The sequence below is a fragment of the Cibotium barometz genome, chromosome 41 (genome assembly GCF_041138505.1).
Source record: "Cibotium barometz isolate CiBa-2024 chromosome 41, ASM4113850v1, whole genome shotgun sequence".
Lineage (NCBI taxonomy): Eukaryota > Viridiplantae > Streptophyta > Polypodiopsida > Cyatheales > Cibotiaceae > Cibotium > Cibotium barometz.
In genome coordinates this window covers 22,875,489-22,901,239 of record NC_141086.1, presented here as the reverse complement: position 1 = coordinate 22,901,239, position 25,751 = coordinate 22,875,489, and the positions used below count along the sequence as shown (strand labels likewise).

The window sequence follows — 25,751 nt, the reverse complement described above, 5'->3', positions numbered from 1 at the left end:
TAAGCATTGTGAAGTATTTTAGTGAAAGTTTTGCTCTCTTTATAATTTATGTTAATTTTTGCATTTTCAATGGGTTTTTTTTGTTGTATTTGAGTAGATTAGAGTGTTAGCATCTATATTATTTAGCTTAATCATGAAATAAAATCTCAAAAACCCATTAAAAACTCTTAATTTTCATTAATTTCACTAATTAGATTGGTTTTTTGCATAAGGAAAGTAATTAGTGAAGAGTTCATGAAGAGAGAATGGAAAAACCCAAGAAATTAGAAGATTTTAATGGTATTTAGGCTCATGTGAGTTTAAAAGAGTGCATAGAGTGCATGTTGATGCAACATTACACCAAAATTAAGGATTGTAGCTCTATTTTGCATAAGAGAAGAGTCCATTATTAGGAGCTTAACTAATATTTAATTATTAATTAATTCACATATTAGGTAATGCAAATGCCTTAGAAATTCATTGCTCAATCCAAAGATGGGCTTAATTAGTGAAAGATTTAATTTGAGATTAATTATGAATTACTTTTTTCCACAGCTCATTAGTGGCTAATGAGCATTCAATGTGAAGATACCTAAAATCAACTTTTGGGTGGCATGTAAGAGGTGTGTAAGAGGGTGTCACACAGTGTTTACTTTTGCCTCCCACTTGCCTTTTTGGGAAAAACCTCTTACATGTCCTAATTTGAAATTCAAAATCACCCCCTCCACATAAACTGAATTCCAAAAAATACTACAAAAACTCGTAGTAGTCATTTTAAGTATTAAAAAGATATTTATGACGATGATGGTATGAAAAACTATAGATATTTACGGAAGAAAAACTTTAGTTTTTCATGATTATGAAAAACTTAAAAAATAATAAAACTTTAACATTTTGAAAGTTTAAAATTTTAAAATTCACACTGATACTAGCATGAAAAACGAGAGGAATTCACACTGAAAAAGTGGTGAAAATCATTCAGTGATTGGAGGGATTGCTTTCCCAAGACTAGAAAATCTTTTTCTAAAAGTCTCATCCTTAAAAATTGAGTTTTTTTTTGGGTGTGAAAAACTAGAGTTTTTTCATGGCACGTGACTATCTCCTAGATATTCTATACATGAGCATCTCGAGTTTTTCATGTCAAAAATTTTTTTTTTGGGGTTAAGGTGTTTAAATAAGGACTAATTGTTAAAAACATATATATTTTTTTGAACCCAAACATATATATTTTTTTGGTATGAAAAACTAGAGTTTTTCATTCACGGACTCGTGACTATCTCCCAGACATTCACACACATATTTTTTTACATTAACAAAATTCAAAATTGGGATTAGAAAGGTCATCAAACGATAAGAACTAACTATTAAACTCCTCTAAAAGTTATTTTGAACCCAAAAATTGAAAACTTTTTGGCATGACAAACCAAAATTTTTCATAGACTATCTCCTAGATATTCATGCGCATGAGTATCTCAAGTTTTTCACATTAAAAAAATAAATCAATTTTGAGCTTAGTAAGATAATAACATGTTTTGGACTTATTATCAAACTTCATTGTAAGTGATTTTGAACCTTTTTTGGCATGACAAACCAAAATTTTTCATAGACTATCTCCTAGATATTCATGCGCATGAGTATCTCGAGTTTCACATAAAAAAATAAATCAATTTGAGGTTAGTAAGATAATAACATGTTTTGGACTTATTATCAGACTTCAGTGATTTTGAACCTTTTTTTAAATAAAAAAATTGGTTTGAAAAACCAAAGTTTTTCACGGACATGATTACCACACGAGTTTTTCAGGTTTTAAAAAATAAATTTTTGAGGTTGTTGAGGTGTCTACATTATCCAAAGTGATCATAAAAGTTCATCAAAAGTAAATATGAGCTTTATAAAATCAAAATAAAAAGGTATTAACCAAAGTTTTTCATAACCGCCGTGACTCTTAAGTATTCACGCATGAAAAACCAAAGTTTTTCATAGCTACCATGACTCTTAAGTATTCATGCATGAAAAACCAAGGGGTAAGGAAGAAAAAATAAAGAAATTAAAAAGTAGCCCTATTCATGGCCTCGTATCTCCAAAACTATGAGGTCGGTGAATGCATTCTAATGCTCATCTTAAAGATCTTTATGGACTCTTTAAATCTCCCCAAGAGCAAACCAAACGAATTTTAAAATTGGAGGCAAAAGAACATGCTAAAAAAATAAAAACAAGCTTGTGGACCACTTTTGGACTACACTTTGAGAGATCAAATGAAAAAAACTTTCTCATAGAACTTGTTCCCAAATTTTGTCTATAACACATTTAAAAAGGGCTACAAATGCTGGCTATTTTGACATTTTTTGAAAAAACACGTATGATTTGATAGTAATGGAAAATGGGTTTCATGATCCTTAAGTTTAGAGATCTTGTCTGCCCTCAGGGAAACTACTAGCATGCGCACATCTCGAAAAAATATTTCTTAGGGGTATTCACATGCCCTAGTGTGTCTAAGAGGCAACTCATGCAAACGGACCCTAATAGACCCTTGGTTGAGATATAGGGGGTAGACTAAGCATACAAAGGTCATTTTGGGCTACAAGGAAACTAAAAACAAAAAAGAAAAGTAAGTAAATAAATAAATAAAAAAGAATTAAAAATGGTGGAGATAATGGCTAACCTAGGGGGTTAAATGTGACAATATCAAACCTTAATCTAATAGTTAAAACTTAATAGTCCTTGGGGTTCATGCCTCAAGAACAACCCCCAATCACATCTGCCATGCATTGGACCAATCTTATCCCTCTAGTCATGCCACCAGGTTTTAAACTCTTATAGTGATGCCAATTCCCACGGTGACTGGTTCTATGCCAAATACGACAAGTGGTCCTACTTTGTAAATGATCAGAGTTGGTACCTCGCCAACCTCGCAACTCCTAGATACACAAACTCTAGCAATATAAACAAGGGGGGTTGCATAAGGATTGCGTGATGGTACATTAATCAAAGAAGGATCTACACATGACCCAAAGGAGTCATTTAGAATCATGGCCATATAAATTTCCAAGCTTATGGGCAGTATATGATGGGTCTACATTAACCAAAGAAGGATCTACACGTGACCCAAAGGAGTCATTTAGAATCATGGCCATATAAATTTCCAAGCTTATGGGCAGTATATGATGGGTCTATCGATCTTGTTTAATTCATGCAAATGTTTAAGTAGCGATGTAAAGCATTTGTTTGGAAATCTGGATCGCCCCCCTAAGGTGTGTGCACTACTGAATCTATGTTTAAGTAGCGATGTAAAGCATTTGTTTGGAAATCTGGATCGCCCCCCTAAGGTGTGTGCACTACTGAATCTATGTTTAGTGGGCAAGGCCATTAGATGGTTCATCACGTTGATGCATGTGATTAAGGAAAATTTTAAAACTCTGAAGATTGCCTTTATCTATGGTTTCTCGAGATAAGGCCCTAGGTAGAGTGTTGCTTGCAGATAGAACTCGATGAGATAGAGCATAGACTTGAGGAAATTGTATGGGATTACATCTTACGCATGAAAACCATGAGTTCACAAGCTAAGGATTGGGAGAAACTCAATGATATACAAATGAATCGATGTTTTCTCATGGGATTAAAGAAAAACACTGTTTCATAATTTGATCATAGTCTCAAATCCACATTCTTTTATTAATTTTACAGAGAAGCAATCCGGTTAGATAACAATAACATGATGGAAGATACCATTGATATGAACTCCTCCTTGTCTGAAACAATGAGACGGAGTAGCAATGAGACATTGATCTCTGAGATGTCCATAGTAGAATTCTGTAACTCCTTGCTTGGAAACTTTAGAAGTCACTACAAGAAAGGGGATGATCGAGATTGTTAGTAATCTTTACGACCCCTTTCTCTTGTAGACCTATTGTATTGTGCACATTGTGGACACTACCATCCCAATTCACATTGCATGTGCCATAAGCTAGTTTTTCTATATGGCCATCATTGCAAGGCTTTCGGTCATGACATCTCACAATGTGTGTATTCACATGTAACAAGTGTATAATAATACATGCATCTCATCAATGTGTATACTCGCCATGTAACAAACTTGGGACTGTTCCTCCTATAGCAATAAGGACACCAACTCATCAAAGGAGTATAAGTTTGCATTGTTTCAATAATGATTACTCTACTCTTTTTGAAGGAATAGGAAGAGCTACATTATCTCTAACCTTTTTGTAAACCATAAAAGAGAAAATTAAAAGAGAGACTTAAGATGCTTAAATTAAGAAAACATAAAGAAAGGGGAGAATTTCCACAAGAGAAATTCTTACAAGAAGCTAACCTTAGCAGGGAATTGACTAGAGCATAGCTTAATCAAATGATTTCATCTCTTTAATTACTCTAATAATTATGCATAATTACTAATCTTCATTAATTGAATTCCTTGACCTAATTTAAGAGAAATAGCTCTCTATTGATTTGAAAGTTGAGAGCAAAAGAGAGGAAGAGAAGAATAGAAATCTCCAAGAAATTGTCTCTATAGAACACTCTATAGCACATTAGTAGTATAATTAAACCCTAGGGAAATCTTAATTAAGTTTAATTACTACAAATTAAGAGGAAAATCAAAATTTTTCTCTTAATTGATTAAAAAAAAAGAAAAATCAAAATTTTACTTACAATACACATAGCTTGACTTTGGGAGAGTGGGTTATGGTCTTCTAGCTCCAAAAATAGCTAAAAAAGCACCGGAGAGCAAAGGGGGTAGTAGTGGGAGGCAATAAGCAGAAAGAGGGAAGGTTTATTATGACAAAAAGAAAACTTCTAGGGGTAGGGAAGCAAGTGTATTTGTTAGCCATGATGATAGAAAGAGAAGTCTCCACATAAGCTATATTCAATAGCATAATGGTGGATGGTAGTCCCACATGGAAAGGGGATGGCAGGAGGTGAGGTGAGATGCATCTTGCCCTTTTCTAGAATGAGATATGGGGGACCCATGGCTGAGAATGTGAAAGCAAGCCCCTTGAGTAGGTTCCCCAAGTAGTCCCCTTATTAATAAGGTCTAACTGACAGGTTACAATCATTACACACCACCTGGTACACCAAAACAAACATCGATAATAAGGCAAAACTATCACTAGAAAGAAGCCATTGGTGAGAAGAAGAACTCATTTGGCCAAAACTCTGATAAGAAGCCTTTGGCAAGAAGAAGACCTCGTTTAACCACTACTAGCATTTTGGCAAAATGACGGTTAATTTAATGCGGATGTCATCATTTTTCCAACAAAGGTAAAACACTTCTCACCTTGCTTTACTGCTTATTTTGGCTCCCCACCAACACTGAGTGGGTAGAGTGATTCCCATGGAGGGTAGAGTTAGTAGTATTACTGGATTTATTTGTAGGTACACTCCTAAACAATCCAAACAAACACTCCCAAAATGTCCAAATACTTCCACCCAAAAACAATCCAAAACCCCTTGTAATCATAGCCAACTCACCCCACCAACCAGGGCACACTGCCCATATATAATGATTGCGCACTTACCAAAAAACTAAGATTTTGATTGTCACGTTGCCACCTAGCTATAGAGGATAATATTGGTGTGGTTACACACACCTCCCATTAATCTGTGGCCTGCCGTCCACATTAGCCCGACCATCTGACCGTCCAGTCACTTGATCGCCTAGCTCTACGACTAGCTAATGCTCCGACCAAGGTATCATCATCCCTAATCCCTAGATGCACTCGCCGTCTGCACTCCGGTGCTTGGGCTCCATATCCGGTCGAGCTCTCACATGCCATTACAGGCTACGTGACATTACCCCGCCTTAAGAATAGTTTTTTTCACAAAAGAAAACTGGGGAAAAGATTTAGTAAATGTTCTTAGTTGGTTCCATGTTGAGGCTTCCTTTGGCCTATTCTTCCACCTAAAAAGTGCCTACAGTACACAGTATTCCTCGTGTTCAAATCTCTAAACCCATGAATCCTCTTTGGCTCAAATGGAAGTGATAAAAAATGTAAGGACATAATTAGAATTTCAAGGTAAACTATGTTGCCCTGGTGATGCACTGTTTTCACATGCCATTGAGATGAAAACTAAATGTTCTCAAGAGATTTCTAGTAACTCAAGTTTGTAGATTATAGCACCAATCTATGCTACCAATGTGCTAAATCTTCTCCTTATGTAGCTCTAAGACTATATGAGATCTAGACTAGAATCCATGCATCAACTTGAATGGAGTAAATCTAGTTGGTAAATGTTTATCTCAATTGGACATCTTTCTACTCATATATGCATAAGCATATGCTTTGAAACTTGGTTGACTTTTCAATTTGACCATCAAATTCTAGATGGTTTTCTCAAAGGGCTATCGAACTTCCTATCTCGATCAGACACTAAATCTGCAGGGGCAAGCCATATAGTTTTTAGAGATGTTTGATAAAGATCTTATCAAGCTCGGATGTTTTCACATCCTTTTAAGTCAGAATAAACTTGGTCATCTTAGTCAACCTATTCATTCTTCCCTTTAAGAAGAGTTTTTATCTGCAAAAATGGTCAAGAAAGCTATAGACAAGTGTTTGTATTTGTAGACCATATGGCCATTTTTGCCTGTAGCTTTCCTAAGTACAACGACAAGGAAAACAGGACACACGTCATGTATTTTCCTTAAGTACTATGACCAAGGAAACATGTAGCACTAATGTTTTATTCGGAAACACTAAACCATAATTACCACTTGCAACAACTATGAAAGATGTTAATAAAACCCAAACCACTACTAAGGCATCGAATAATATCATGGCTTTGTATACTTGAGAAGTTACACTTTCCCCTCTTTAAAAGTTCTTAGGTTCTTCCAATAACACTTTATACATCTTGCAAAACGAAGATTGTTCCGCATAGATAATCTCTATGTGATCTATAGTGTTTACCCACTACTAGACAATCAAGGAAAAACATTCAAGGAAAAACATGCAAGCTATGAGAGTTTTTGTTATGAGAATTACTCTTGAATATTGGAAATTATATTTCTTATTTTATATTAGGGACACTTGTGTGTACATGTGCTTGTTGGATACATGTAATTTAATATTATGGTTGCCTATTTTTCATAACAACATTGGGATTAATTGATATATTCAATTAATTGTTTAACTAATGTGGATTATGTTTATGAGTATAGGTACTAAGATGTGCGAGGGTACCGATTGAGGCATTGCACTATAAAAGGGTATCGATTGAGATTTCGTATATGGAATGAGATGTGCAAGGGTACCAATTGAGGTGTCGCACTATATGAGATTACTGATTGAGGTGTCGTACGAATGGTGGATAGAGTAGTGGTGCGAAGATGACGATCATGTGCTAATCATGTATTAGAATTTTATTAATCATTTATATCCTATCATGTGGTTAGATTTTATGTGTGCGTATGCATAAGATTATTTTATGTGCAAGTGTGCACAAGATTATTTTATGTGTAAAGGCCCATTAATATAAACCTTAGAAAACTTTTGATAAGGTTATTTATATGTAAAGCAAAAGCCTGAAAGTGGAAAAGGTGCTATTATTGGCTCTAAGGGCTAAAAATATGAATATAACATAAATACCGTGTGTGGGAGAAGGAGCCACACACTTCGGGGGGAGATTACACCCCCCCAATGCTTGTCTTGTGTGGTGATTTTTTTTTTCAAGTGTTCACGTTCACCTTCTCTATGTTTGAATTATTTTCCTCTATTCAATTTATTTATTATTATGAGAACATGATTTGATTTTGTACTTGGAGAAAGATTCCTATTTCAGTGGTATCAGAGCTTTGGCAAGTACAAGGATTATCTTGAAGGTTTAAATCTAAAAAATAAAATTTGAAGCAATTTAAAATTTTAAGGTATGCCTAAAACCTCTTGTAGATTTGATTTAATTTATTTCAAGTATGAAAATAGTTTTAAAAAGCCTACAAGTCTATGTTAATTTGAATAGTGGAGTGTACAAATAATTCTTAAGGTTTGGGGGTAATAGAATGTGCTTTCTTGAGTCCTTGGGGGGACAAAAGAATAGTGAATCTAGAGGGATTCAATAGGTTTGGGGGTAGAGGGATTCAATGGTTTATGCGAAATTTCTAGATCGTTGGATCAAAGACTAGATCAAGGGCTCATAAATTATGTCACCTTTTTCGATCTCCTAACTTTAAATTTTGCAAAGCTTCATCATCCAATCAATCCATATTGGACGGTGGAGGGAGATTGTCTTCAAAAAAAGAAGAAGAAGTCTTTGGGCTGTTGGCCGCTAGCCCAATTTTGATTTCTCTTTTTCTTTAAAAATAAAAATAAAATTTTACGTCTACGAATGTGCACGATTCTTTTTAATTCAGTGATGTGCTGCTATTGCCTCCCTTTTCTTCCTTCAAAAGATTATGGTAAAAGCTTAAATATTAAAAGCTTTATCAATCTTTTTCTTGCACTAGTTGAAAAACTTTTAAAAAGCCTTAGTTTAAAAGCTTAGTAAAAATCTCTGGTTGTTGAAGCTTAACTTTAAAAAAACAAGAAAAAAAAAACAAAAGATTAGGCGGATGACATCTTCATGAAGGCATTAGGTACATAGAAGCTTTGCAAGTTTAGGAGCTTACTTGGAGTGCAATGTGTGGAGTTGAGCTCGAGGGAGAGAGTTGAGATATCGAGCTCAACTAATGTTTGTACATTGATGACCCCACCTAGGGTGATGGCTTCTGCTCTCATGGTTAGTGAGATTATAGGTAATATGCCACCAATGGTTGATAGGTTGTGTGGCATCCACTTTAGTGTACTAGAGTTATGTCATAGTTATAGAGCTATCGCATGTAGTTAGGTTTACACTATGGAATGACCTTTGTATCTTATAATAGGAGAGTACTCTCCCTTATAGTATGTACTCTTATGTCTTTATGTTATGGTTGTAGAGAAGAGAAGAGAATAGAAGAAAATACATCCATCTCTCTTATGTGTGCTCTTGTCTACTCTTGTGTGTGTGTGTGTGTGTGTGTGTGCTTGTAAGGAGCTCAAGCTCATCCTCTTCCCTGTATTCTTTTCAGTGTGTATGGTAGTATCAACTTGAAATTTTAGGTGATCAAAATGATATATAGGCCATATTTATTATGAGGAAAGCCCAAAATAAAGTAGAAAGAAATTTAAATGCCCATTGCATACTTAGCATAAAGAAATCAAACATACGGCCTAAGGAAAAGGAGTATAGTGTAGCGTAAGAAAAAGAGCATAGTGATAGGTAAAAAGTGATTGATGGCTTAGAAAAATATATATAAGAAGGTCAAAAAATAAATTATTGATTCAACTTTTGGCTTTACAATTATAATTTGCAAAATCATGTGAAACTCTAAGACTATACTCCTAGCAGGACTGAACACTTTATCCCCTAGTTCTATTTGCAAGATAAAGGAGTATAGTGTAGCGTAAGAAAAAGAGCATAGTGATAGGTAAAAAGTGATTGATGGCTTAGAAAAAAATATATAAGAAGGTCAAAAAATAAATTATTGATTCAACTTTTGGCTTTACAATTATAATTTGCAAAATCATGTGAAACTCTAAGACTATACTCCTAGCAGAACTGAACACTTTATCCCCTAGTTCTATTTGCAAGATAAAGGAATATAGTGTAGCGTAAGAAAAAGAGCATAGTGATAGGTAAAAAGTGATTGATGGCTTAGAAAAATATATATAAGAAGGTCAAAAAATAAATTATTGATTCAACTTTTGGCTTTACAATTATAATTTGCAAAATCATGTGAAACTCTAAGACTATACTCCTAGCAAGACTGAACACTTTATCCCCTAGTTCTATTTGCAAGATAAAGGAGTGCTTGTCGTGCCTCGAATGCTCCCTAGACCTTTAAGCCTTTGGCCCATGTTCTCCTTATGCTATAGAAAAGAATAAAGATAGAGTTTTAATTCTTCTACCTATGTGATTTCTTTTTCTTCATGTGAAGGGGAGGAGAAGAAGAAGACGTGGCTTCATGTTTTTTGGATAGCTTTTAAAGGATACTATTAAGTTTCCATGTAAATTAAATAGTATATAGAATAGCACAATGATCATACAACACTTATGCAAATTTTTAACACTTAACCTTGTAATATTTAATGTAAAGGTAAGATTTTATCTTTTGAAAAACCTATCTAGAATTTTAAATGAATAATTACAAAGTTCTATGATTTAATTTTAAATTATTACATAATAATCATACAAACATTTGCATAAATGTTTACTTTTCAAATTTATAATACTTAATTCAAAGGTAAGATTCAAAACCTTTAAAATCATATTAGGGTTCAATATAGATAAATAAGAAGTGGTGTGATGAAATTTTAAATTATATGCATGATATAAAAAATGTTATTTGGTGAATTGAGGCAGATAAACACATTATTCATACATGAGAGGATACCTTTACATTCTAATGCCATTCATTTTTTAAGATATTTCAAGTTACATAAATGTTTACTTTTCAAATTTATAATACTTAATTCAAAGGTAAGATTCAAAACCTTTAAAATCATATTAGGGTTCAATATAGATAAATAAGAAGTGGTGTGATGAAATTTTAAATTATATGCATGATATAAAAAAATGTTATTTGGTGAATTGAGGCAGATAAACACATTATTCATACATGAGAGGATACCTTTACATTCTAATGCCATTCATTTTTTAAGATATTTCAAGTTACATACTAAGGTATAAATTTAAATTCATAGCCCTCTTCATGTAAGACCGGAAACTTCAAAAAGCATAGATTTTCTAGTTTCAAAATGGATACATGCATGTACAAAATGCATTTACATCTCATGAAGGTTGATGGATATAAGTTACTAAAAAAGTTATGGAGAAAATGGTGGAGAGGTACGAGACTGGGAATGTGGCATAAAAGATGACAAGATAATCATCATATATTGCATAGTTATGTGGCATAAAAGATGACAAAATAACCATCATATATTGCACAGTTATGAAATTGGGAATGTGGCATGAAAGATAACATAACCATCATATATTGCATAGTTAGGAATCTAAGTACTTGTAAGGATTTTAGGGAACTAAAGATATAGCACTAAATATTAAGAGGGGACAATAAAAATAAATCAACTTTTCTTTAAATGTGTTAATTAGCCAATAGAAGACACTAGTCTTTTTAGCTTTAGTCGCAATTTCAAAATAAGAATTCCCACTAGTTACAAAAGTACTAGAATCTCTTTAGCTTTAGTCACAAATTCAAAAGAAGAATTCCCACTAAGCACAAAAGGAATAAGATTAGGTGGTAGGTTGGGGCTATGTCAACCTTTATAGTTTCCACTTTCTAAGATTGGGAAAAACATAATACTTGGATGTTTATTATACAAGCACCCCAGGTAATGTGCATTGGGATAGAAAGAAAGATTGTTGGGGTGTAAGTTGTGGAGAAAATTAGTTAACTAATGTATATATGAGGTTTTGAATATGTTTAAGTTTTTAAAAGGACTCTATTTATTGCAATTGGATAAACCTTGGGTAGAAAAATGGATTCATGACAATCAAGTTTGGATATTCTTGATCTTATTAGGATCATTCAGAAATTAGCTTAATGGAAATGGGGATATCAAAGGTACCATTAGCATTAAGATGCATGGTAGGGTATATAAAATCTCACTATGTGTTTTTTAGAGATTGTATAGAATCACCGCAAGAAAGTGCACATGGACTAATGTATAATCACTTGGACTTAAATAAATTCTTACAAGATTTTATTTTGTGTGTATATGTGTCTGTGTGTGTGTGCACATGCACATGTGCACGCGTGTATGTGTGTGTGTGCATGGCATGTGCACGTGTGTACTTGTGTATATATATGTGTGCATACATGCATGTGTTCCTATGTATGCATGTGTGTGTGTGTGTGTGTGTGTGTGAGAGAGAGAGAGAGAGAGAGAGAGAGAGAGAGAGAGAGAGAGAGAGAGAGAGAGAGAGAGAGAGAGAGAGAGAGAGAGAGAGAGAGAGCTTAGTATGTGGAAGCCATACCAATCAACAATCCAAACAAAACATCTTTTCAGTTCTTATTATAACTAATCTCTAGCATTACAATGTGGAGGGGCCTATGAATGGTCTGATTTAAGAATATTTGCACATGTACCCCAAATTAAGAACATAGAATCTTTGTGACAATAGTAAAGTTAAGAAAATTTTACGAATATTTCCTATTTGTCATGGTAGAATTGTATAGTAAAGCCAATACTCCCTTATTCTTTGGTAGTGCATTTGAAAGAATTTTTTCACTTGTAGAGCTTGAAAGGACTTCATTTCTTCCAAAAACAAAAAAGTTTTTCTCTAGCATTGATGAGGACAATGTTGGTGGAAGTGCTAGGCATTATATGATTACAATGCATTTTTTCTTGTTAGAAATGTAAACAAAATAGAAAAGATTTTTGAAGCCTGTATTAAGGAATGAAATTTTATACATTTGCATTGGTTTTTTTAAAAAAATTTGTCAAGAAGCATTGGGTGGCGGCAATGTAGGAAGGCCCAAGGACAAAGTAGGGAATTAGTCTAGTATACTTTTACTAGTGCTAGTATTAGCTATCCTTGTAGCGTGGTGGGTCTTGCTTATTTAAAATGTAATATTCATTGTAGATGACTAAAATTTAAAAGCCTCGGTTGAAATTTGGCATCAGCTTCACTTTTAAAGGAAACAAATCATGCAATTCAGTTATAATTTTGACATTCTCCTAATTTATTATAATAGATATCTTTTTCGACAACATCAATTTTATTTTGTTTGCTTAGAAAAAGCATGTTTTTTAAACACTACAACACACCCCCTACTATCACTATTTTTATAATCAAGTTGCACTTGTACCCTTGAACTCCATTAGAATGGCATGGCTTGCTATGGGATGCATGGGTGATTTTGACATCCATTGTGCTCATTTTTTGGGCATTTCAATATGTATTAATTACTTAGAAATTATTAAAAAAAACCTAAGTAATTATTTTTTAAAATCTCGTCAATAATTTATTATTAAAAATCCTCTCAAGAAATGCACATATATTTTGTCAATCCATCTAATTACAAAACTAAGGGCCTTTATAATCTACACTTCTATCTACCCAATTCATGTGGGTTAATCGAGCAAGGGTTTACACATTACGATCTTTGGACATGCAAGAATTTTAATGGCTTTATAAAATGGAAGTGAAGGGAAATTTATGATTGCCTTTGTAGTTTGTTTTAATTTACACGACCTCCTCTCATTTTGTGAGGTTGGGAAAATTGGGACAAGGAGCCTACTCACATGGATTTGTAAGTATGTCAACCATTTTAAATCAAGCAAGAACTTTTGTGCTTCTTATTTCAAGATTGGGTAGTCACTTAGAGTCTTAGTGCATATAATTCAAACATGTTTTATAATGGGTCATTTGTAGCTCCATTGTAGCTCCCTTATGCAAACACGTCACAATGGCAACTCAAACACAACAACCAAGCTATCTATTTTCGTAAATAATAATTATGTTATTGGTTTTATATGCACATGTACGAATCTAAAGTTGTATGTGATTAAGGTGCTATCATTTAGTCCCTATATTATGAGAAATCCACTTATATACAACTAGTCCCTATATTATGAGAAATCCACTTATATACAACTCGTCCTTATTCACACTTGGGTGCCCAAAATTAAACGCTCACTTATTAAGCGTGGCCATTTGCCACCCTTTCTCATAATATATACAATGTTTATAGTACTATGACATGACACTTATTGTGTTACTCTCATTTATAGTAGGGAGTGCACTTGTGTCATTGTATTATGAGAAATTCAATCATATGCAAGTGGCCCTGCTACTCTTGTTTGTAGTACGGAGTGCATTTGTGTCATTACATTATGAGAAATTCAATTATATATAACTGGCCCTTATTCACACATGGGCACTCAAACTTAAACCCTAACTTATTAAACTTGGTCATTTGTTAGCTTTTCTTATAATATGTACAATGTTTATAATGCCATTACATCATGAAACTTGGGTGCGTCTATTTAGCGAGCCAAGAGCAGTGAGCACAGAGCAGTGAGTAGAAATAAAGTCCTTGTGAAAGTGAGCAAGTAGGGGCATGGTATGATGCTAAGCGAGCATGTAATGTTAAAGAGAAGAGTGACACCATAGTGCAACTCTATAATGAACAGAACAAAGAAGACTAAAAAAGTTTAAAAATGACTATTGCAAATAAAGCATTTTCAAATGAATGGTGCGGATATAAAAAATCACTACAAAACTCATACTACTTGGCTCGCTAAAAAGACGTTGAATTGGTCATTGAGCTACTAATAGAAACAAACTATTGTTGCAACCACATGGAAACCACAGTGACCAGAGAGCATAGAAATCAAGCCATTAAGATGCACACCAATTTTAATAGCCATACCACTGACACAACAAAATTATACTCTTTAGAAACCATAACCATAGGATTTAAAAATTTTATAATCCAAATAAAAATTGTCCAACAATCAGCTACATGCTATTGTAAAAAACATTCAGAAGCATAACATCCATCAAAACATTACTTCCAATAGTCCCAAAAAATGATTGTCTCAATTAAAAAAAAGACTATCTCTAATGGCATTCTGATGTAGACATGTGATCCTCATAACTGCAAGAGACACAAAGAAAAGAAAATAAGCTTTATCAATACAAAATTATTCTCTACTAACATATTTATCTTTTCAACATGCATACCTTTGCTGAGTATGGTTCTAACAGGTGATCATAGATCTGCTCATCCTTGTCTAACATTATGACATTGCGATCCATAAATGCTACCACTAGCCCAAGAGTTTCAGTGCTAGCAAACAAATCCAAAATCGTGTCCCTAGGACGACTGAAGACGGAGACGATGTATTTGCTAAGCCGCTGACCTCTCTGACAATCGCCCCGCCATGGTCTACCATTTCTCTTCACAAGATCCTCCGATGGCACTCTTGAAATGCACACAAACCATTAACCATATGCCATAAAGATCACCGAAAATCATTTTAAATTCTATCTTGATTTGAATGCATACATACATGTCAAAGATAAGATCTTGCCCTACATCAAGATCATCACCTAGTGCCAAATCCCTTAGTTGATCCCCATGCATCACAAAGCTTGTAGCAGGAGATGTTGAGAGAACAAAAACAGCCAATATTAGACAAGTGACCTACAAGAAAAGACACATTGGTTGTTCATGCATTTTCACCTTAAATGGGACAAAGAAGATTTGCACAAAATGACAGCCCCAAAGAGAACAACACCAATACCTGGGTAGTAATCATTTTCCCCATCTTCTTCCCAATAGGTGGAGTACACCTCACAACCTGTCTATGATAAATGCCAAACCCAACGCTCTGTGCAACCTGCTCAATGGTCACTCCTTCTTCCATAGTGTAAAGGCATGTAAAGAAGCCTCGATCCGAGAGACAAGAATCAACAACTTTAAAAGTAGAGTCATACATGCCATCCCCAATCTTATTCCAATATGGAACCTTGTTTGCAACACAACCTCCAATGATGATATTTGAGGGGAAGTCTGCAAATATCAACTCCACACAGTAATCGGACCCTCTACTCTTGACATTCCCTACTGTGCAAATAACATTCATGGCATTAAGCACTTGCTTTCCCAATGAGGATGCATCCTCCATGTTCACAAAAGTAGCTGCAAGGTCCTCAATACTGACATTGAAGGTATAAATGGTTCCCATAGATAGGTTTTTGACATTTAACACACATAATCTTAAGTCAAAATAATCGTATCACAATAGAGATGAGGTAGGAAGCTCACATACCTGGAGCTTGCAATGTCTTGGTTATGATGTCAGTTGGTTGTATCCCGCCTGCACTACTATTGGATGTCTGTTGTTGACTCTGCTCCCTATTTGCTTCCATTGCTCGATTCACCTCCAATGCACGATTCACTATTTCCCTCCCTAAATTCACTGGCAATGACTTATGAAAAGAAGCCGATGTAATCGATGTTGCATGTGATGTGGATGTGGCCTCATTATGATTAATTTGCTGGCTACGAAGCTCCAATATAGACTTATGTTGGCGATACAGATCAAGCTCCTCCTCAGGCACATGGTTTCTTTCAAGGTCCAACCACCACGGGCAGAAACGAGACTCTATGCTTGACATGGCCTGTTCAATGACAAACATGGGTAAACACAACTCACCCTCAATATGAACATGTTTCTCAATCATGGATTCAAAATGACAAATTCAATCACTTACTCTTCCAAGCTTCAAATCGGCATACATATAAGATTGATTGTCAACACAAAGCCACACACTAGCGAGAGGGGGTAAAATATCCAATTGGTGCTCCTCAATTTCAGAAAGCAACCATCTGCAAGCCAAAGCCCAAATGATAAAACAACACACAGAAAGAAGCATGCATGTTTTTTAACAAGGAATATCTGGGTTATGTTGTAGGAAAACCTATAAACGACTCGTCGTGCAGCACTTTGTAGGCCTGGTTGATGGTCAATATCATGGCTAAATTTTATGCCTCCTTCGTGCACTTTGAAAGCCCTTTTGAAGTACTTTCTTCTGCATAGAACAACAAAAGAGGTGAATCGGCTCTCACCTGGCAACCTGACTCGATCGGCATTTTTAATATCATTTTGGATTCTCAAACCCAGCTCCGTGATCTGAAGCCAGTAGGAGTACATATGCAGCCATTCCCTAACCTTTGTCTTATCATTTGGCATACCCTCACAAGTGATCGCACTGCAGCCTGAGAGTTGTCCAATAGCTTGACAATGTGAGCCTTATCTGTGTCTTTGATGCAAGCAGAACCTATCATATTGAGCTTTTCCTCTGTGGCCACATGATTGGTTGATGCGTGCCATGGGAGGGAGAGCACCGCACACCAAAAGGCCTCACCGTTGGAGGGATCAGCAATCCTTGCATATTTTGATGTTTTTCCTCTGTAGAGAACTTCTACCTTTTGAGTCACATTCTCCCTAGCAGACTCGGCAAGTGGTCCATTTAATGCCTCATCAATTTTTTGCTCCATCTTGTCCTTGAACAAGAGCCAAGTCATAATCTAGATTGGCAAATGAAGCCAACTAGGCCTTCCTCTGGCAGATGCACTCAGCATCTCTCTCTCAACACACAGCTTGTCCTCATTGTCCAAATGTGCCATGAGAGTTGTTAGGTCGGACTCTCCCAATCTTCTTAGTTGAAATAGACGATCACCAAATGTGGTTGGCACAAATGCATAATCATGCGTCCTACAAAACAAAGAAAAAATATGTTAATATTCTTGAGTACAAACAACTTACTTGACATAGAAGGAGACTCTGATAACAAATTAACTTACTTGTTCAACCTGGACAATGAAAACAAAAGCTCACCCACATCCCTCCGCTCGAACACATAAAATTTACAGAGAACACAACAATGCATGGACAAATCCCCTTGAAACCCTGTAATAAAACACAAAATTAGGAAGGACAAAGAAGCATAAGAAACTATAACATCCCAATGAGAACTCACCTGTAGAAATGCAGTCCATCCAAGCATTGTGTCGATTATTACCATCAAGAATATGCACCATTTTTCGGCTCAAGTACGGACCCCAATCGGGGTCAAGTGCAAGAGTTTCCTCAAATTGTTGATTCACAGTCCTCCAATGCTCATCCCAAGATTCCTCCCTCTCTTGTGTCAATGGTGTCTCCTCCCCTTCCAAGTCCATAATTGATACTGTGAAAGCTCCCATGCTCTCAATGTACCCACCTAGTTTTTTGAAGCTTCGAGTAAGAGACTTATCTGTTGAGGGAGAAACCTTTCAGATTGCCTCCGTCTGGATCATCCTACAGAGAGGAACACGTGGAGGTGGAGACCTAAATTTGACTCCTATCCTATCTAAAAAGGCTTGTGGAGTAGATGTCTCAAGAATCTTCCCAAAAATATCAACCTTATTTTTTTTCTGCTTGCTTCCTTCAGTTTGGGTTGTGACAACTGTTTCTTCTTGATCCTCTAGTGGATGTGTGTTCTCTTCCCCCTCTATCTCTCTCCCAGTATCCTCAGTATTCTCACCTTCATCCTCATTATCACCACCTTGAGTATTCTCACCCTCATTTTGATCACCTTTATTTTCCTCAATTGCCCCCACTACATTTTGTCCATCCTTCTCATTTCTTTCATCACTATGTAGATGCTGCCTATCCATATCCACCTCCAGGTTAGTGTCATCTATGATATGTACCGCATGCTCCGTAGTAGGGTTTGAGGAGGCGGCTTGCTCCGAAGTGCTGGAAAAATCAGCTTGCCTCCTTGTGTGTCTCGATGAGCTCTCACCTGGGCCAACCTGCACACTCTTTTTTCGCTTAGCAAGAGGTAACTCATCCATTTTTGCACAACAAGAACCTTTCAGGCAAGATGCTCTAGTGAAATGACTCAAACTCATTTGAAAACTAGATAGCCATGCAAAAATATAAGAACAAATCTTCAAATAGTATTCTACTCGTATTGTATAATTAATTGATTATTTTAACAGCAAATTCAATAATACGACACAAACTTAAAGAAAAGGTGGCACATTCACTAAAGAGATTAAATTCAGTATTGCAACACAATCATCAAACAAAGGTGGCACATTCACTATCCAACAAAACGGCCAACTCATTAACGAACAGAATATCTTTGAGATTATCATATGGAGTGCTTTGGCCCAAATTCCAAGGCATTCAAAGCCGTATTGAATATTTCAAAAAAATCTTCATTGGAAAATATTTACGGAGCCCTTTTCAGGTGTTCAATTCAAGGCATTCAAATTTATTGGAAAATATATAAAGATTCGGTAGCCCAAATCTGAAGGCATTCAATATTGAGTACTAATAAACTTTAGAAGTGATATTTCGCAATCCAACACTTTTTTAAGGACAAACTTTTTTCTTTTTGTGCTATTGTTCTTTAGATGCACATGTTTGCTGGTCTCCTCTCTCGACTGTGTGAGCCGTTTCTCAACTAAGAAGACATCAAATGTGAGTTTTTTGAGCTTCTTGTATACACAAAGTCTGCATAATATAGACAGTAGTAAGAGAGACAGTCTATGCAATGTGTTTGAGACAGCACCATATAGATAGCATTTTCTTACACTACTCTCTCCAAATTTCTGCCGCCGAGGGGATCCAAGGGGGGCCGACCGGCAGAAATTTGGAGCCCCCCTTGGCGGGGGATTTCGGGGGCAGTGCCCTCGAAGCTTGAAACGAACTCAAAATCGTGATGATTTTTTCAATGCTCGGCAGCAAAACATCCTATTATTTTGTGCGCTGAGCGCACAAATTAATTCAAGAAAAATAGCAAGAAGTAACGCCGCACATCTCATACTGTGTGTGGAGTGTGGCGGCAGCAAAACATCCTATTATTTTGTACTCTGAGCACACAAATTCATTCAAGAAAAATAGCAAGAAGTAACGCCGCACATCTCATACTACTGTGTGTGGAGTGTGGCAGCAGCAAAACATCCTATTATTTTGTGCGCTGAGCGCACAAATTCATTCAGGCAAAATAGCACAAATTCATGGATGATGATACCTTTTTGTGTCTCTTTGTTGGGGAGAAATATTGGAGTGGGGAGAGGGCCCTGCGCATGAGATCAGCGTTTCTTTGTTGGGGAGACGTATGATGCTTCATGATCGCTTCTCTATAGAGGACGACTAAAAGCCTTAAGTAATTGCTTCATAAGAAGTAGCCGACTACTAAAAACCCTAACTTAGGCACTGGACAAATTTTTTTATCCTAACACTAATGAATTTCAACACTAAAATTTAAGGGTTTGGTCAATATTTTTTCGATTTTTTTAAATCTATAGCACAGTTATGCTATGGCATCCAACTAGTAGAGTTTTTGAAATCTTACAGGAGATTATGAAAAAGCGCAAGAACTAACACAAAGCGAATATGTGTGTGTGTGTGTGTGTGTGTATACATACACACACACACACACACACACACAAACATATATACATATATACATGTACTCTTTTTGATACCCTTCATTATGACTGTTTTTGCAATAAATATTTTTATTTGCTTCTACCCATGGTCTTAAAATGAGCCTGGAAAAATTGTATTATGGCTAGTATATGCTATTGATTAGAGCAAGAACATCTAGTATTAAAATATTTTTGGCTAATATTCAATGTAAATTCCTTAATTGTTGTTGTGATTGCATTATGCAGGGAGGCTCGTGTTTTCCTCCATTCTACAATGGGTGCATGCATCCGAGTCCCCTTCTCGAATGGCAAATGTCTTGTGTCAATCAACATGATCCGGGGGAAGCTTGGAACTATTGGTGGGATAAATGTGGAGGCCTTACTTGAAATTGGAGGAGAGTATGAGCCCATTTGTCCTTTACACTTGTATGCAGGGATTGGAGACGAGGCCTATTTTATCCTGGAGCATTCATTGTCCTCTGTATATATTGCCAAATCAGAGAATTATTTTGAGACCCCAGAACAAGGCCCCTCAACTATATTTCCTCTCGGTTCTCGAAAGAGTACTCCAATGTAAGTGGCATTAACTTTGACTTTGACATTTTTTGTTTTGCATTGTGCATTGAATTAGAGAGCATTGTGCTTTGCAGTGACTTGGACACTGAAGAGATAGAAGAAATCAATGTCCAAGCACATGGGTCATTGCAAGAGGAGATAGAGGTCTCTCCTGTTGGAATGAAGGGATGTAATGCATGAAAATATGAGTAATCACCATGTAAACATGATGCCTAAGTGTGTTTAGTCTCTCACACCAAGAGAATGGAAATAGCCTTCCACAAGCCAAGAAGCCATGAGCTCCAAGAAACATGAGTTTCCATTTCTAAAAATGATCATCAAAAGTTACATCCATGGGCCAAGCCCCCTCTTTTATACCTGGACTTGCCCCCATTATTAACCCTATTTAATAAAGTTCCTACTTTATTACAAACCATCCCTTCCCAAAGATTTTGTCCTCAAAATCTATAATGTGTACAATCTCAAAGTATGAGACTCTAATGTAATCAATGGGAAGTGGTTGAGAGTCCTCAAGTACATCCAAAACACATATACAATGGAAGTCCGGATGTACACAAGTCCACAAAGCTCCAAGTCCACAAAGTATGAGTGAGACTGTTATGACAGCCCTTCTAGTCGATGAAGTCCCTTGAAAATTCTTCATGTAAACTCCATAAAATGGGCTGGAAATGGTATGTACACTCAGCCATATATGTCCCACATCATAGTCTTCCATTTTGATACCGAATGAAGCTTGTTGGAGTAGAATGGTAGGCCCAATAGTAGACCTTCCCAAAGCTGTCCAGAAATTACAGCATGTACCCTTCTTCGCATATTACCCAATTTGCTCAAGTAAACCATACCACTTGGCCAAGAAAATCATCCACAAGTAAGCCATATTGTTGGGCATAGTCCAATGATTGCCAAGTAGCCATATTCATGGGTAATAGCCTCCATTTGGCAAGGTAGTTTCAGCACTCTAGGCCCCACCAACCTTGTGTGCTTGGGTCCTTGCAACCCATCAATAACTCTTGTGAGATAGAGCATATGCAAGCTGAAATTTCTGCATTGGTAGGCATGTCTCCATCCACAAGATTTTCCTTAACTCAACCTCCCGGGTCAAAAGGAAACTCACCATCCTCATGCACTTCATCATTGCAATCCTCCCATTCCACAATGTCATGAGAGTCATCCTTGTTCTCTTCCTTGTCCATGAGGATCATAGTGATCACCATCTTTTTTGATTTGCAAGCATGCCCGGGTGACCACCTCTCTTTGCACTTAAAGCATAGCCCTTTGCTTCTCAACTCCTCAATGTTTTGATCATCCATTCTTTGAATCTCCTTGAGATGTTGAAAGGGCTTCTTCGTAGGATCACTACCCTTTTTGGCATCAATATGCACTCCATCCTTTGGCTGTCCACTCCCACATGATGTAGGAAACCTCGGAGTAGAGGATGGTAATGTGGAGGTAGGATCCTTCCCAAGGTTACAAGTAGTAGTGGTTGGTTTGGGTGTGTCTATGGCGAAGGTCATGGGCTGAGACCTCTTGTACTTTGGCTCATAAAGTTCGGCTAACCTCATAGCTTCTTTGAGAGAGCTAGGCCTTTGAGCCGACACATCCGCCTTGATGAAATGTTCAAGCCCATGCACAAACTTTCTCATCTTCATGTCTTCACTCAAACCTTCCACATACATTGAAAGCTTCAAAAACCTCTTGATGTAATCTCTCACCATCATCCCCTTTTGAGAAAGCTCATACCATTCTTCATGGTATCGGTCAAGCACTAAGGGTGAAAGGAAGGCCAAGTTCATCTCCCGCTTCAATCCTTCCCAAGTTGATGGCGTGTTCCCTTGTTTGACCATATACCTCCACCATTGATGAGCATAGTCTTCAAGATGTAGGGAAGCAAATTGTACCATATCACGCTCACTTTTTGGGTAAAGTTGGAAATAGGTGTCAAGCTTGGTAGCCCACTCCTCCAACTCTTGCGGAGATGACCCGTCACCTTTGAACTTTGATAGTGAGATCTTGTCTTTGACATCCTTGGAAGATATGTGGGATGGGTTATCATGTTGGGTAGAGGGTTTGAACCTTTGCATCTTCATATACGATTCCATGAATTGCGCAAAGTCTTTGTAGTCCCTCTTGATGTCATTTGGTAACTCCATCCACTTCTCATGAGCATCCCTTTGTCTTTGGGCAAAGGACAATTGGTTCCAATCGAGTACCACCTCTTCATCAATCATGTGCATATTGGAATTAGATGGACCCGAGTGAAAAGAAGAATGAAACATGTCCTTGACAAGGGGCCTCCGTGCATCCGCCATGAATCCAAAAGTAGCATTCTTGGTGGCATGCTCATGCATTACTTTGGGAGAAACCTCTTGTGCCATAGGTAGCTTGCCTTCCCTACGGCCTTCAAAAGCTGTCCCATATTGCTTGCCTGCATGTGAAACACCATGACCACTATCAAATGAAGGTTGGCTCATTGGCCGAGCCACCCTCTCTTCCAAGACTTCCATCCTTGTGGCCATAGTATCAAGTCTATCATTGACCTCCACCCTTGTAGCCATCGTGTCCATCTTCGCATTCATTTGCATCAGCATTTGCATGATCGAATCGATGGGGATGGTATGTGACGCTTGTGGGGTGGGCTTGTGGGCACTTCCAACATTCACTTCTTCATGCACTTCCCTTGAAGTATGTCCACAAGTATCTTCCGGAGCATCTAAGATTCCTTGCTCCATAATTGCTTCTTCTCCCTCTACCTCGTCGGGAGTCAAGGTGTTATGCTTTGGTCGCCCTCTTGTCCTCGTTCCCATGGAAAGTATCGGTTTCAAAGATTTGGCTCTAACTTGAGGTAGGGATGTCCGATTGAAGTGGTCTAGAGCTTGTTGGAGAGCTAATGAGGTGTACTAGACCACTATACAAAGACCCTTAAGAGGTGAGAAGTGCTACTATTCTCTGTTTTAGGGTTTACAGGGTTATAGGCTGAAATAGTATTTTGAGCATAACTTGAGCTAGAAATATCCGAATGCAAAACTTCTTAGCTCAAATCGAAGCCCTCGATGAGTACTACGAGCCTATGTGATTAGATCTTGAAGACCTTAAAACCCCTATGACTGAATTAGGGTTTACTGTTTCTGCAAAAACCCTAATTTCTACTCCAAAGAGATATCGAAACGGAAAGGTTAAGGGCTCATTGGGTAGCTCTAAGGAAGCACTAAGAGTTCGTATGATCACCTTTAATTCAGTCCAAAAGGTTTGGGACTGAATTAGGGTTTTGTAAATCTGCAATTTTCTTGCCCAAGTGACCCTTTTGTGCCCCCAATGATCCTTGCTTGTTCCCACACCTTTGTTAGCACCTTTTGCACTTCCTTTGCATCCCAAGGTCTGCAATTAATGTTTCACCAACCTCAATTGCCATGCATAGTCAAGATTTTGGAAGAATTTCGCCATAGTCTCCTTTGTAAATGGAGCCAAATCTCAACTGAAAATGCAATTTCTGAAATCAAAATACAATGCTCTTTGCATCCCACAATGCCATGAAAGCTCTTATGCAATCTTTGTCCATCAAGGCATTAGCAACATCCACACAATATGATGGAATAGGGGGCCCCATTGCCCAAATGCATCCATAAAGTCGATGTGAGGATTGTTGAGGACGCGCGTTGAAGCTTGCCGATCTCCCGGCCAAGCCCTTCTCACCCCTTCACCAAGTTTTCCTCCAAGGTGAAGGTTGAGGCCATTTCTTCACTCCGTGTACCTAATCCCTCTTTGTACCGCTTTTCCAAGGCAATCACGGCACAAAGAGTTCAAGACATTCTCCCCTTGGCCTCTCCAACCAATGCCAAGGTACCCTCACACATTGCTAGATTCTAGAAAACTTGAAGTGGTAGCAATGGTGAGTGTAGGTACAAAAATGATGTGAATGTAATGGAAGAGATCACTTACAAGTATATGGCATGACTCATGCCATTTACAATTTTCTCATGAATCAATACGCATGAACTCATGCTCATTCTCATAACTCCAAGTGTCCACCATTCATCAAAACAATCCATCCTCCATAAGCTCCAACACAAAGCAACAAATCACAATGCCCTCACCATGGCATTTGGCATTTGCATAAGCATTTGTAAGACCAAAGTCAAGGCATATGTAATTACATCAAATTGACAAATGCATGCTTCCACTTATGCTCTCTTATGCCCATGTGTAAAACATAGCATTGCCAATGCTATGTATAGCATCCCTAGTGTCCATATGGCATCAAAGTGAGCATGTTTCCATGGCATGGTATGAGCTTGTCAAATGGCAATCCATAGCATGGATATGGCATATGAATGGTGTATATGATATGTGAATGATGCTTCAATTCCAACCAATGCTACATAGACTTGCCATTAAAACTTGATAAATCCAAACCTCACTAAGCAAGTGTAAGATTTATGCACCTTCAAATCGAACTTTGTCTTCCATTGATTCAGCTTCATAGCATCATTCCAATTTGAAGGAGAAGAATACTCTTGGACCATAGTCTCCTTCAATGCTGTTTTTTTTTTTGAGGTTTTCGATAGGTTGTAGCTTCTTTTCTGAAATGCACAGCAGAAGCAGGCAGTGCTGGGGCTGCTGATGACGTTTGCAGCTCACCGTTTGCAGCTCCCGTTTGCAGCTCACGTTCGCAGCTCCCGTTTGCAGCTCCCCGTTTGTAAGGCGTCGACGTTGCTGCTCCTGTTGCAAGGCCCGTCGGCTGTGCAGCTCCCGTTGCAAGGTCCGTTGGCTGTAAGGTGATGCTAGGCCCGTCTAAGGCGGCCCTGTCGGCCCTTCTAAGGCGGCCCTGTCGGCTCTTCTAAGGCGGCCCTGCAGGTCCCCGTCTGCTGTAAGAGAGGCTTATGCAGCCCCCCCCTAGCCATGGACAATGATGACTGTGTGAGGGATTAGGGTTTGGAACAAGGGAACAAAAATTTTCAAAGATTTTTTTGAAAGTGCATGTAATTTGATGCTCTATGTGTTCCCCTCTTCAAGCTGAGTAAAAGCCCCAAAAAATGGAAGCAAAACGGGATGAAACAAGGGAGTAATGGCTATGGAAAGCTTGAAGAAGAAGCACAAATGAAAAACGTGATTAGCAGAGTGATTAGCAGAAAAGTTAATTGCAATTAGTCATTTGCCCTAAGTTTTAGCCCGGCTGCCCCAAATTTTTGGTCCAGAGGCCCAAAAT

At 37.3% G+C, this 25,751-nt stretch overlaps 1 protein-coding gene across 1 annotated transcript; it reads right to left on the bottom strand.

Annotated features, from left to right (window-relative positions):
• Positions 1 to 17,349: 17,349 nt before the first annotated feature.
• LOC147614782 (uncharacterized) lies at positions 17,350 to 17,990 on the bottom strand. Its single transcript, XM_086779974.1, has 2 exons — positions 17,530 to 17,990; positions 17,350 to 17,459 (listed from the first exon to the last, which is right to left on the bottom strand). The coding sequence occupies exons 1-2, from the start codon at positions 17,750 to 17,752 to the stop codon at positions 17,350 to 17,352; spliced, it is 333 nt and encodes a 110-aa protein (XP_086636100.1). The 5' UTR covers positions 17,753 to 17,990.
• Positions 17,991 to 25,751: the final 7,761 nt, after the last annotated feature.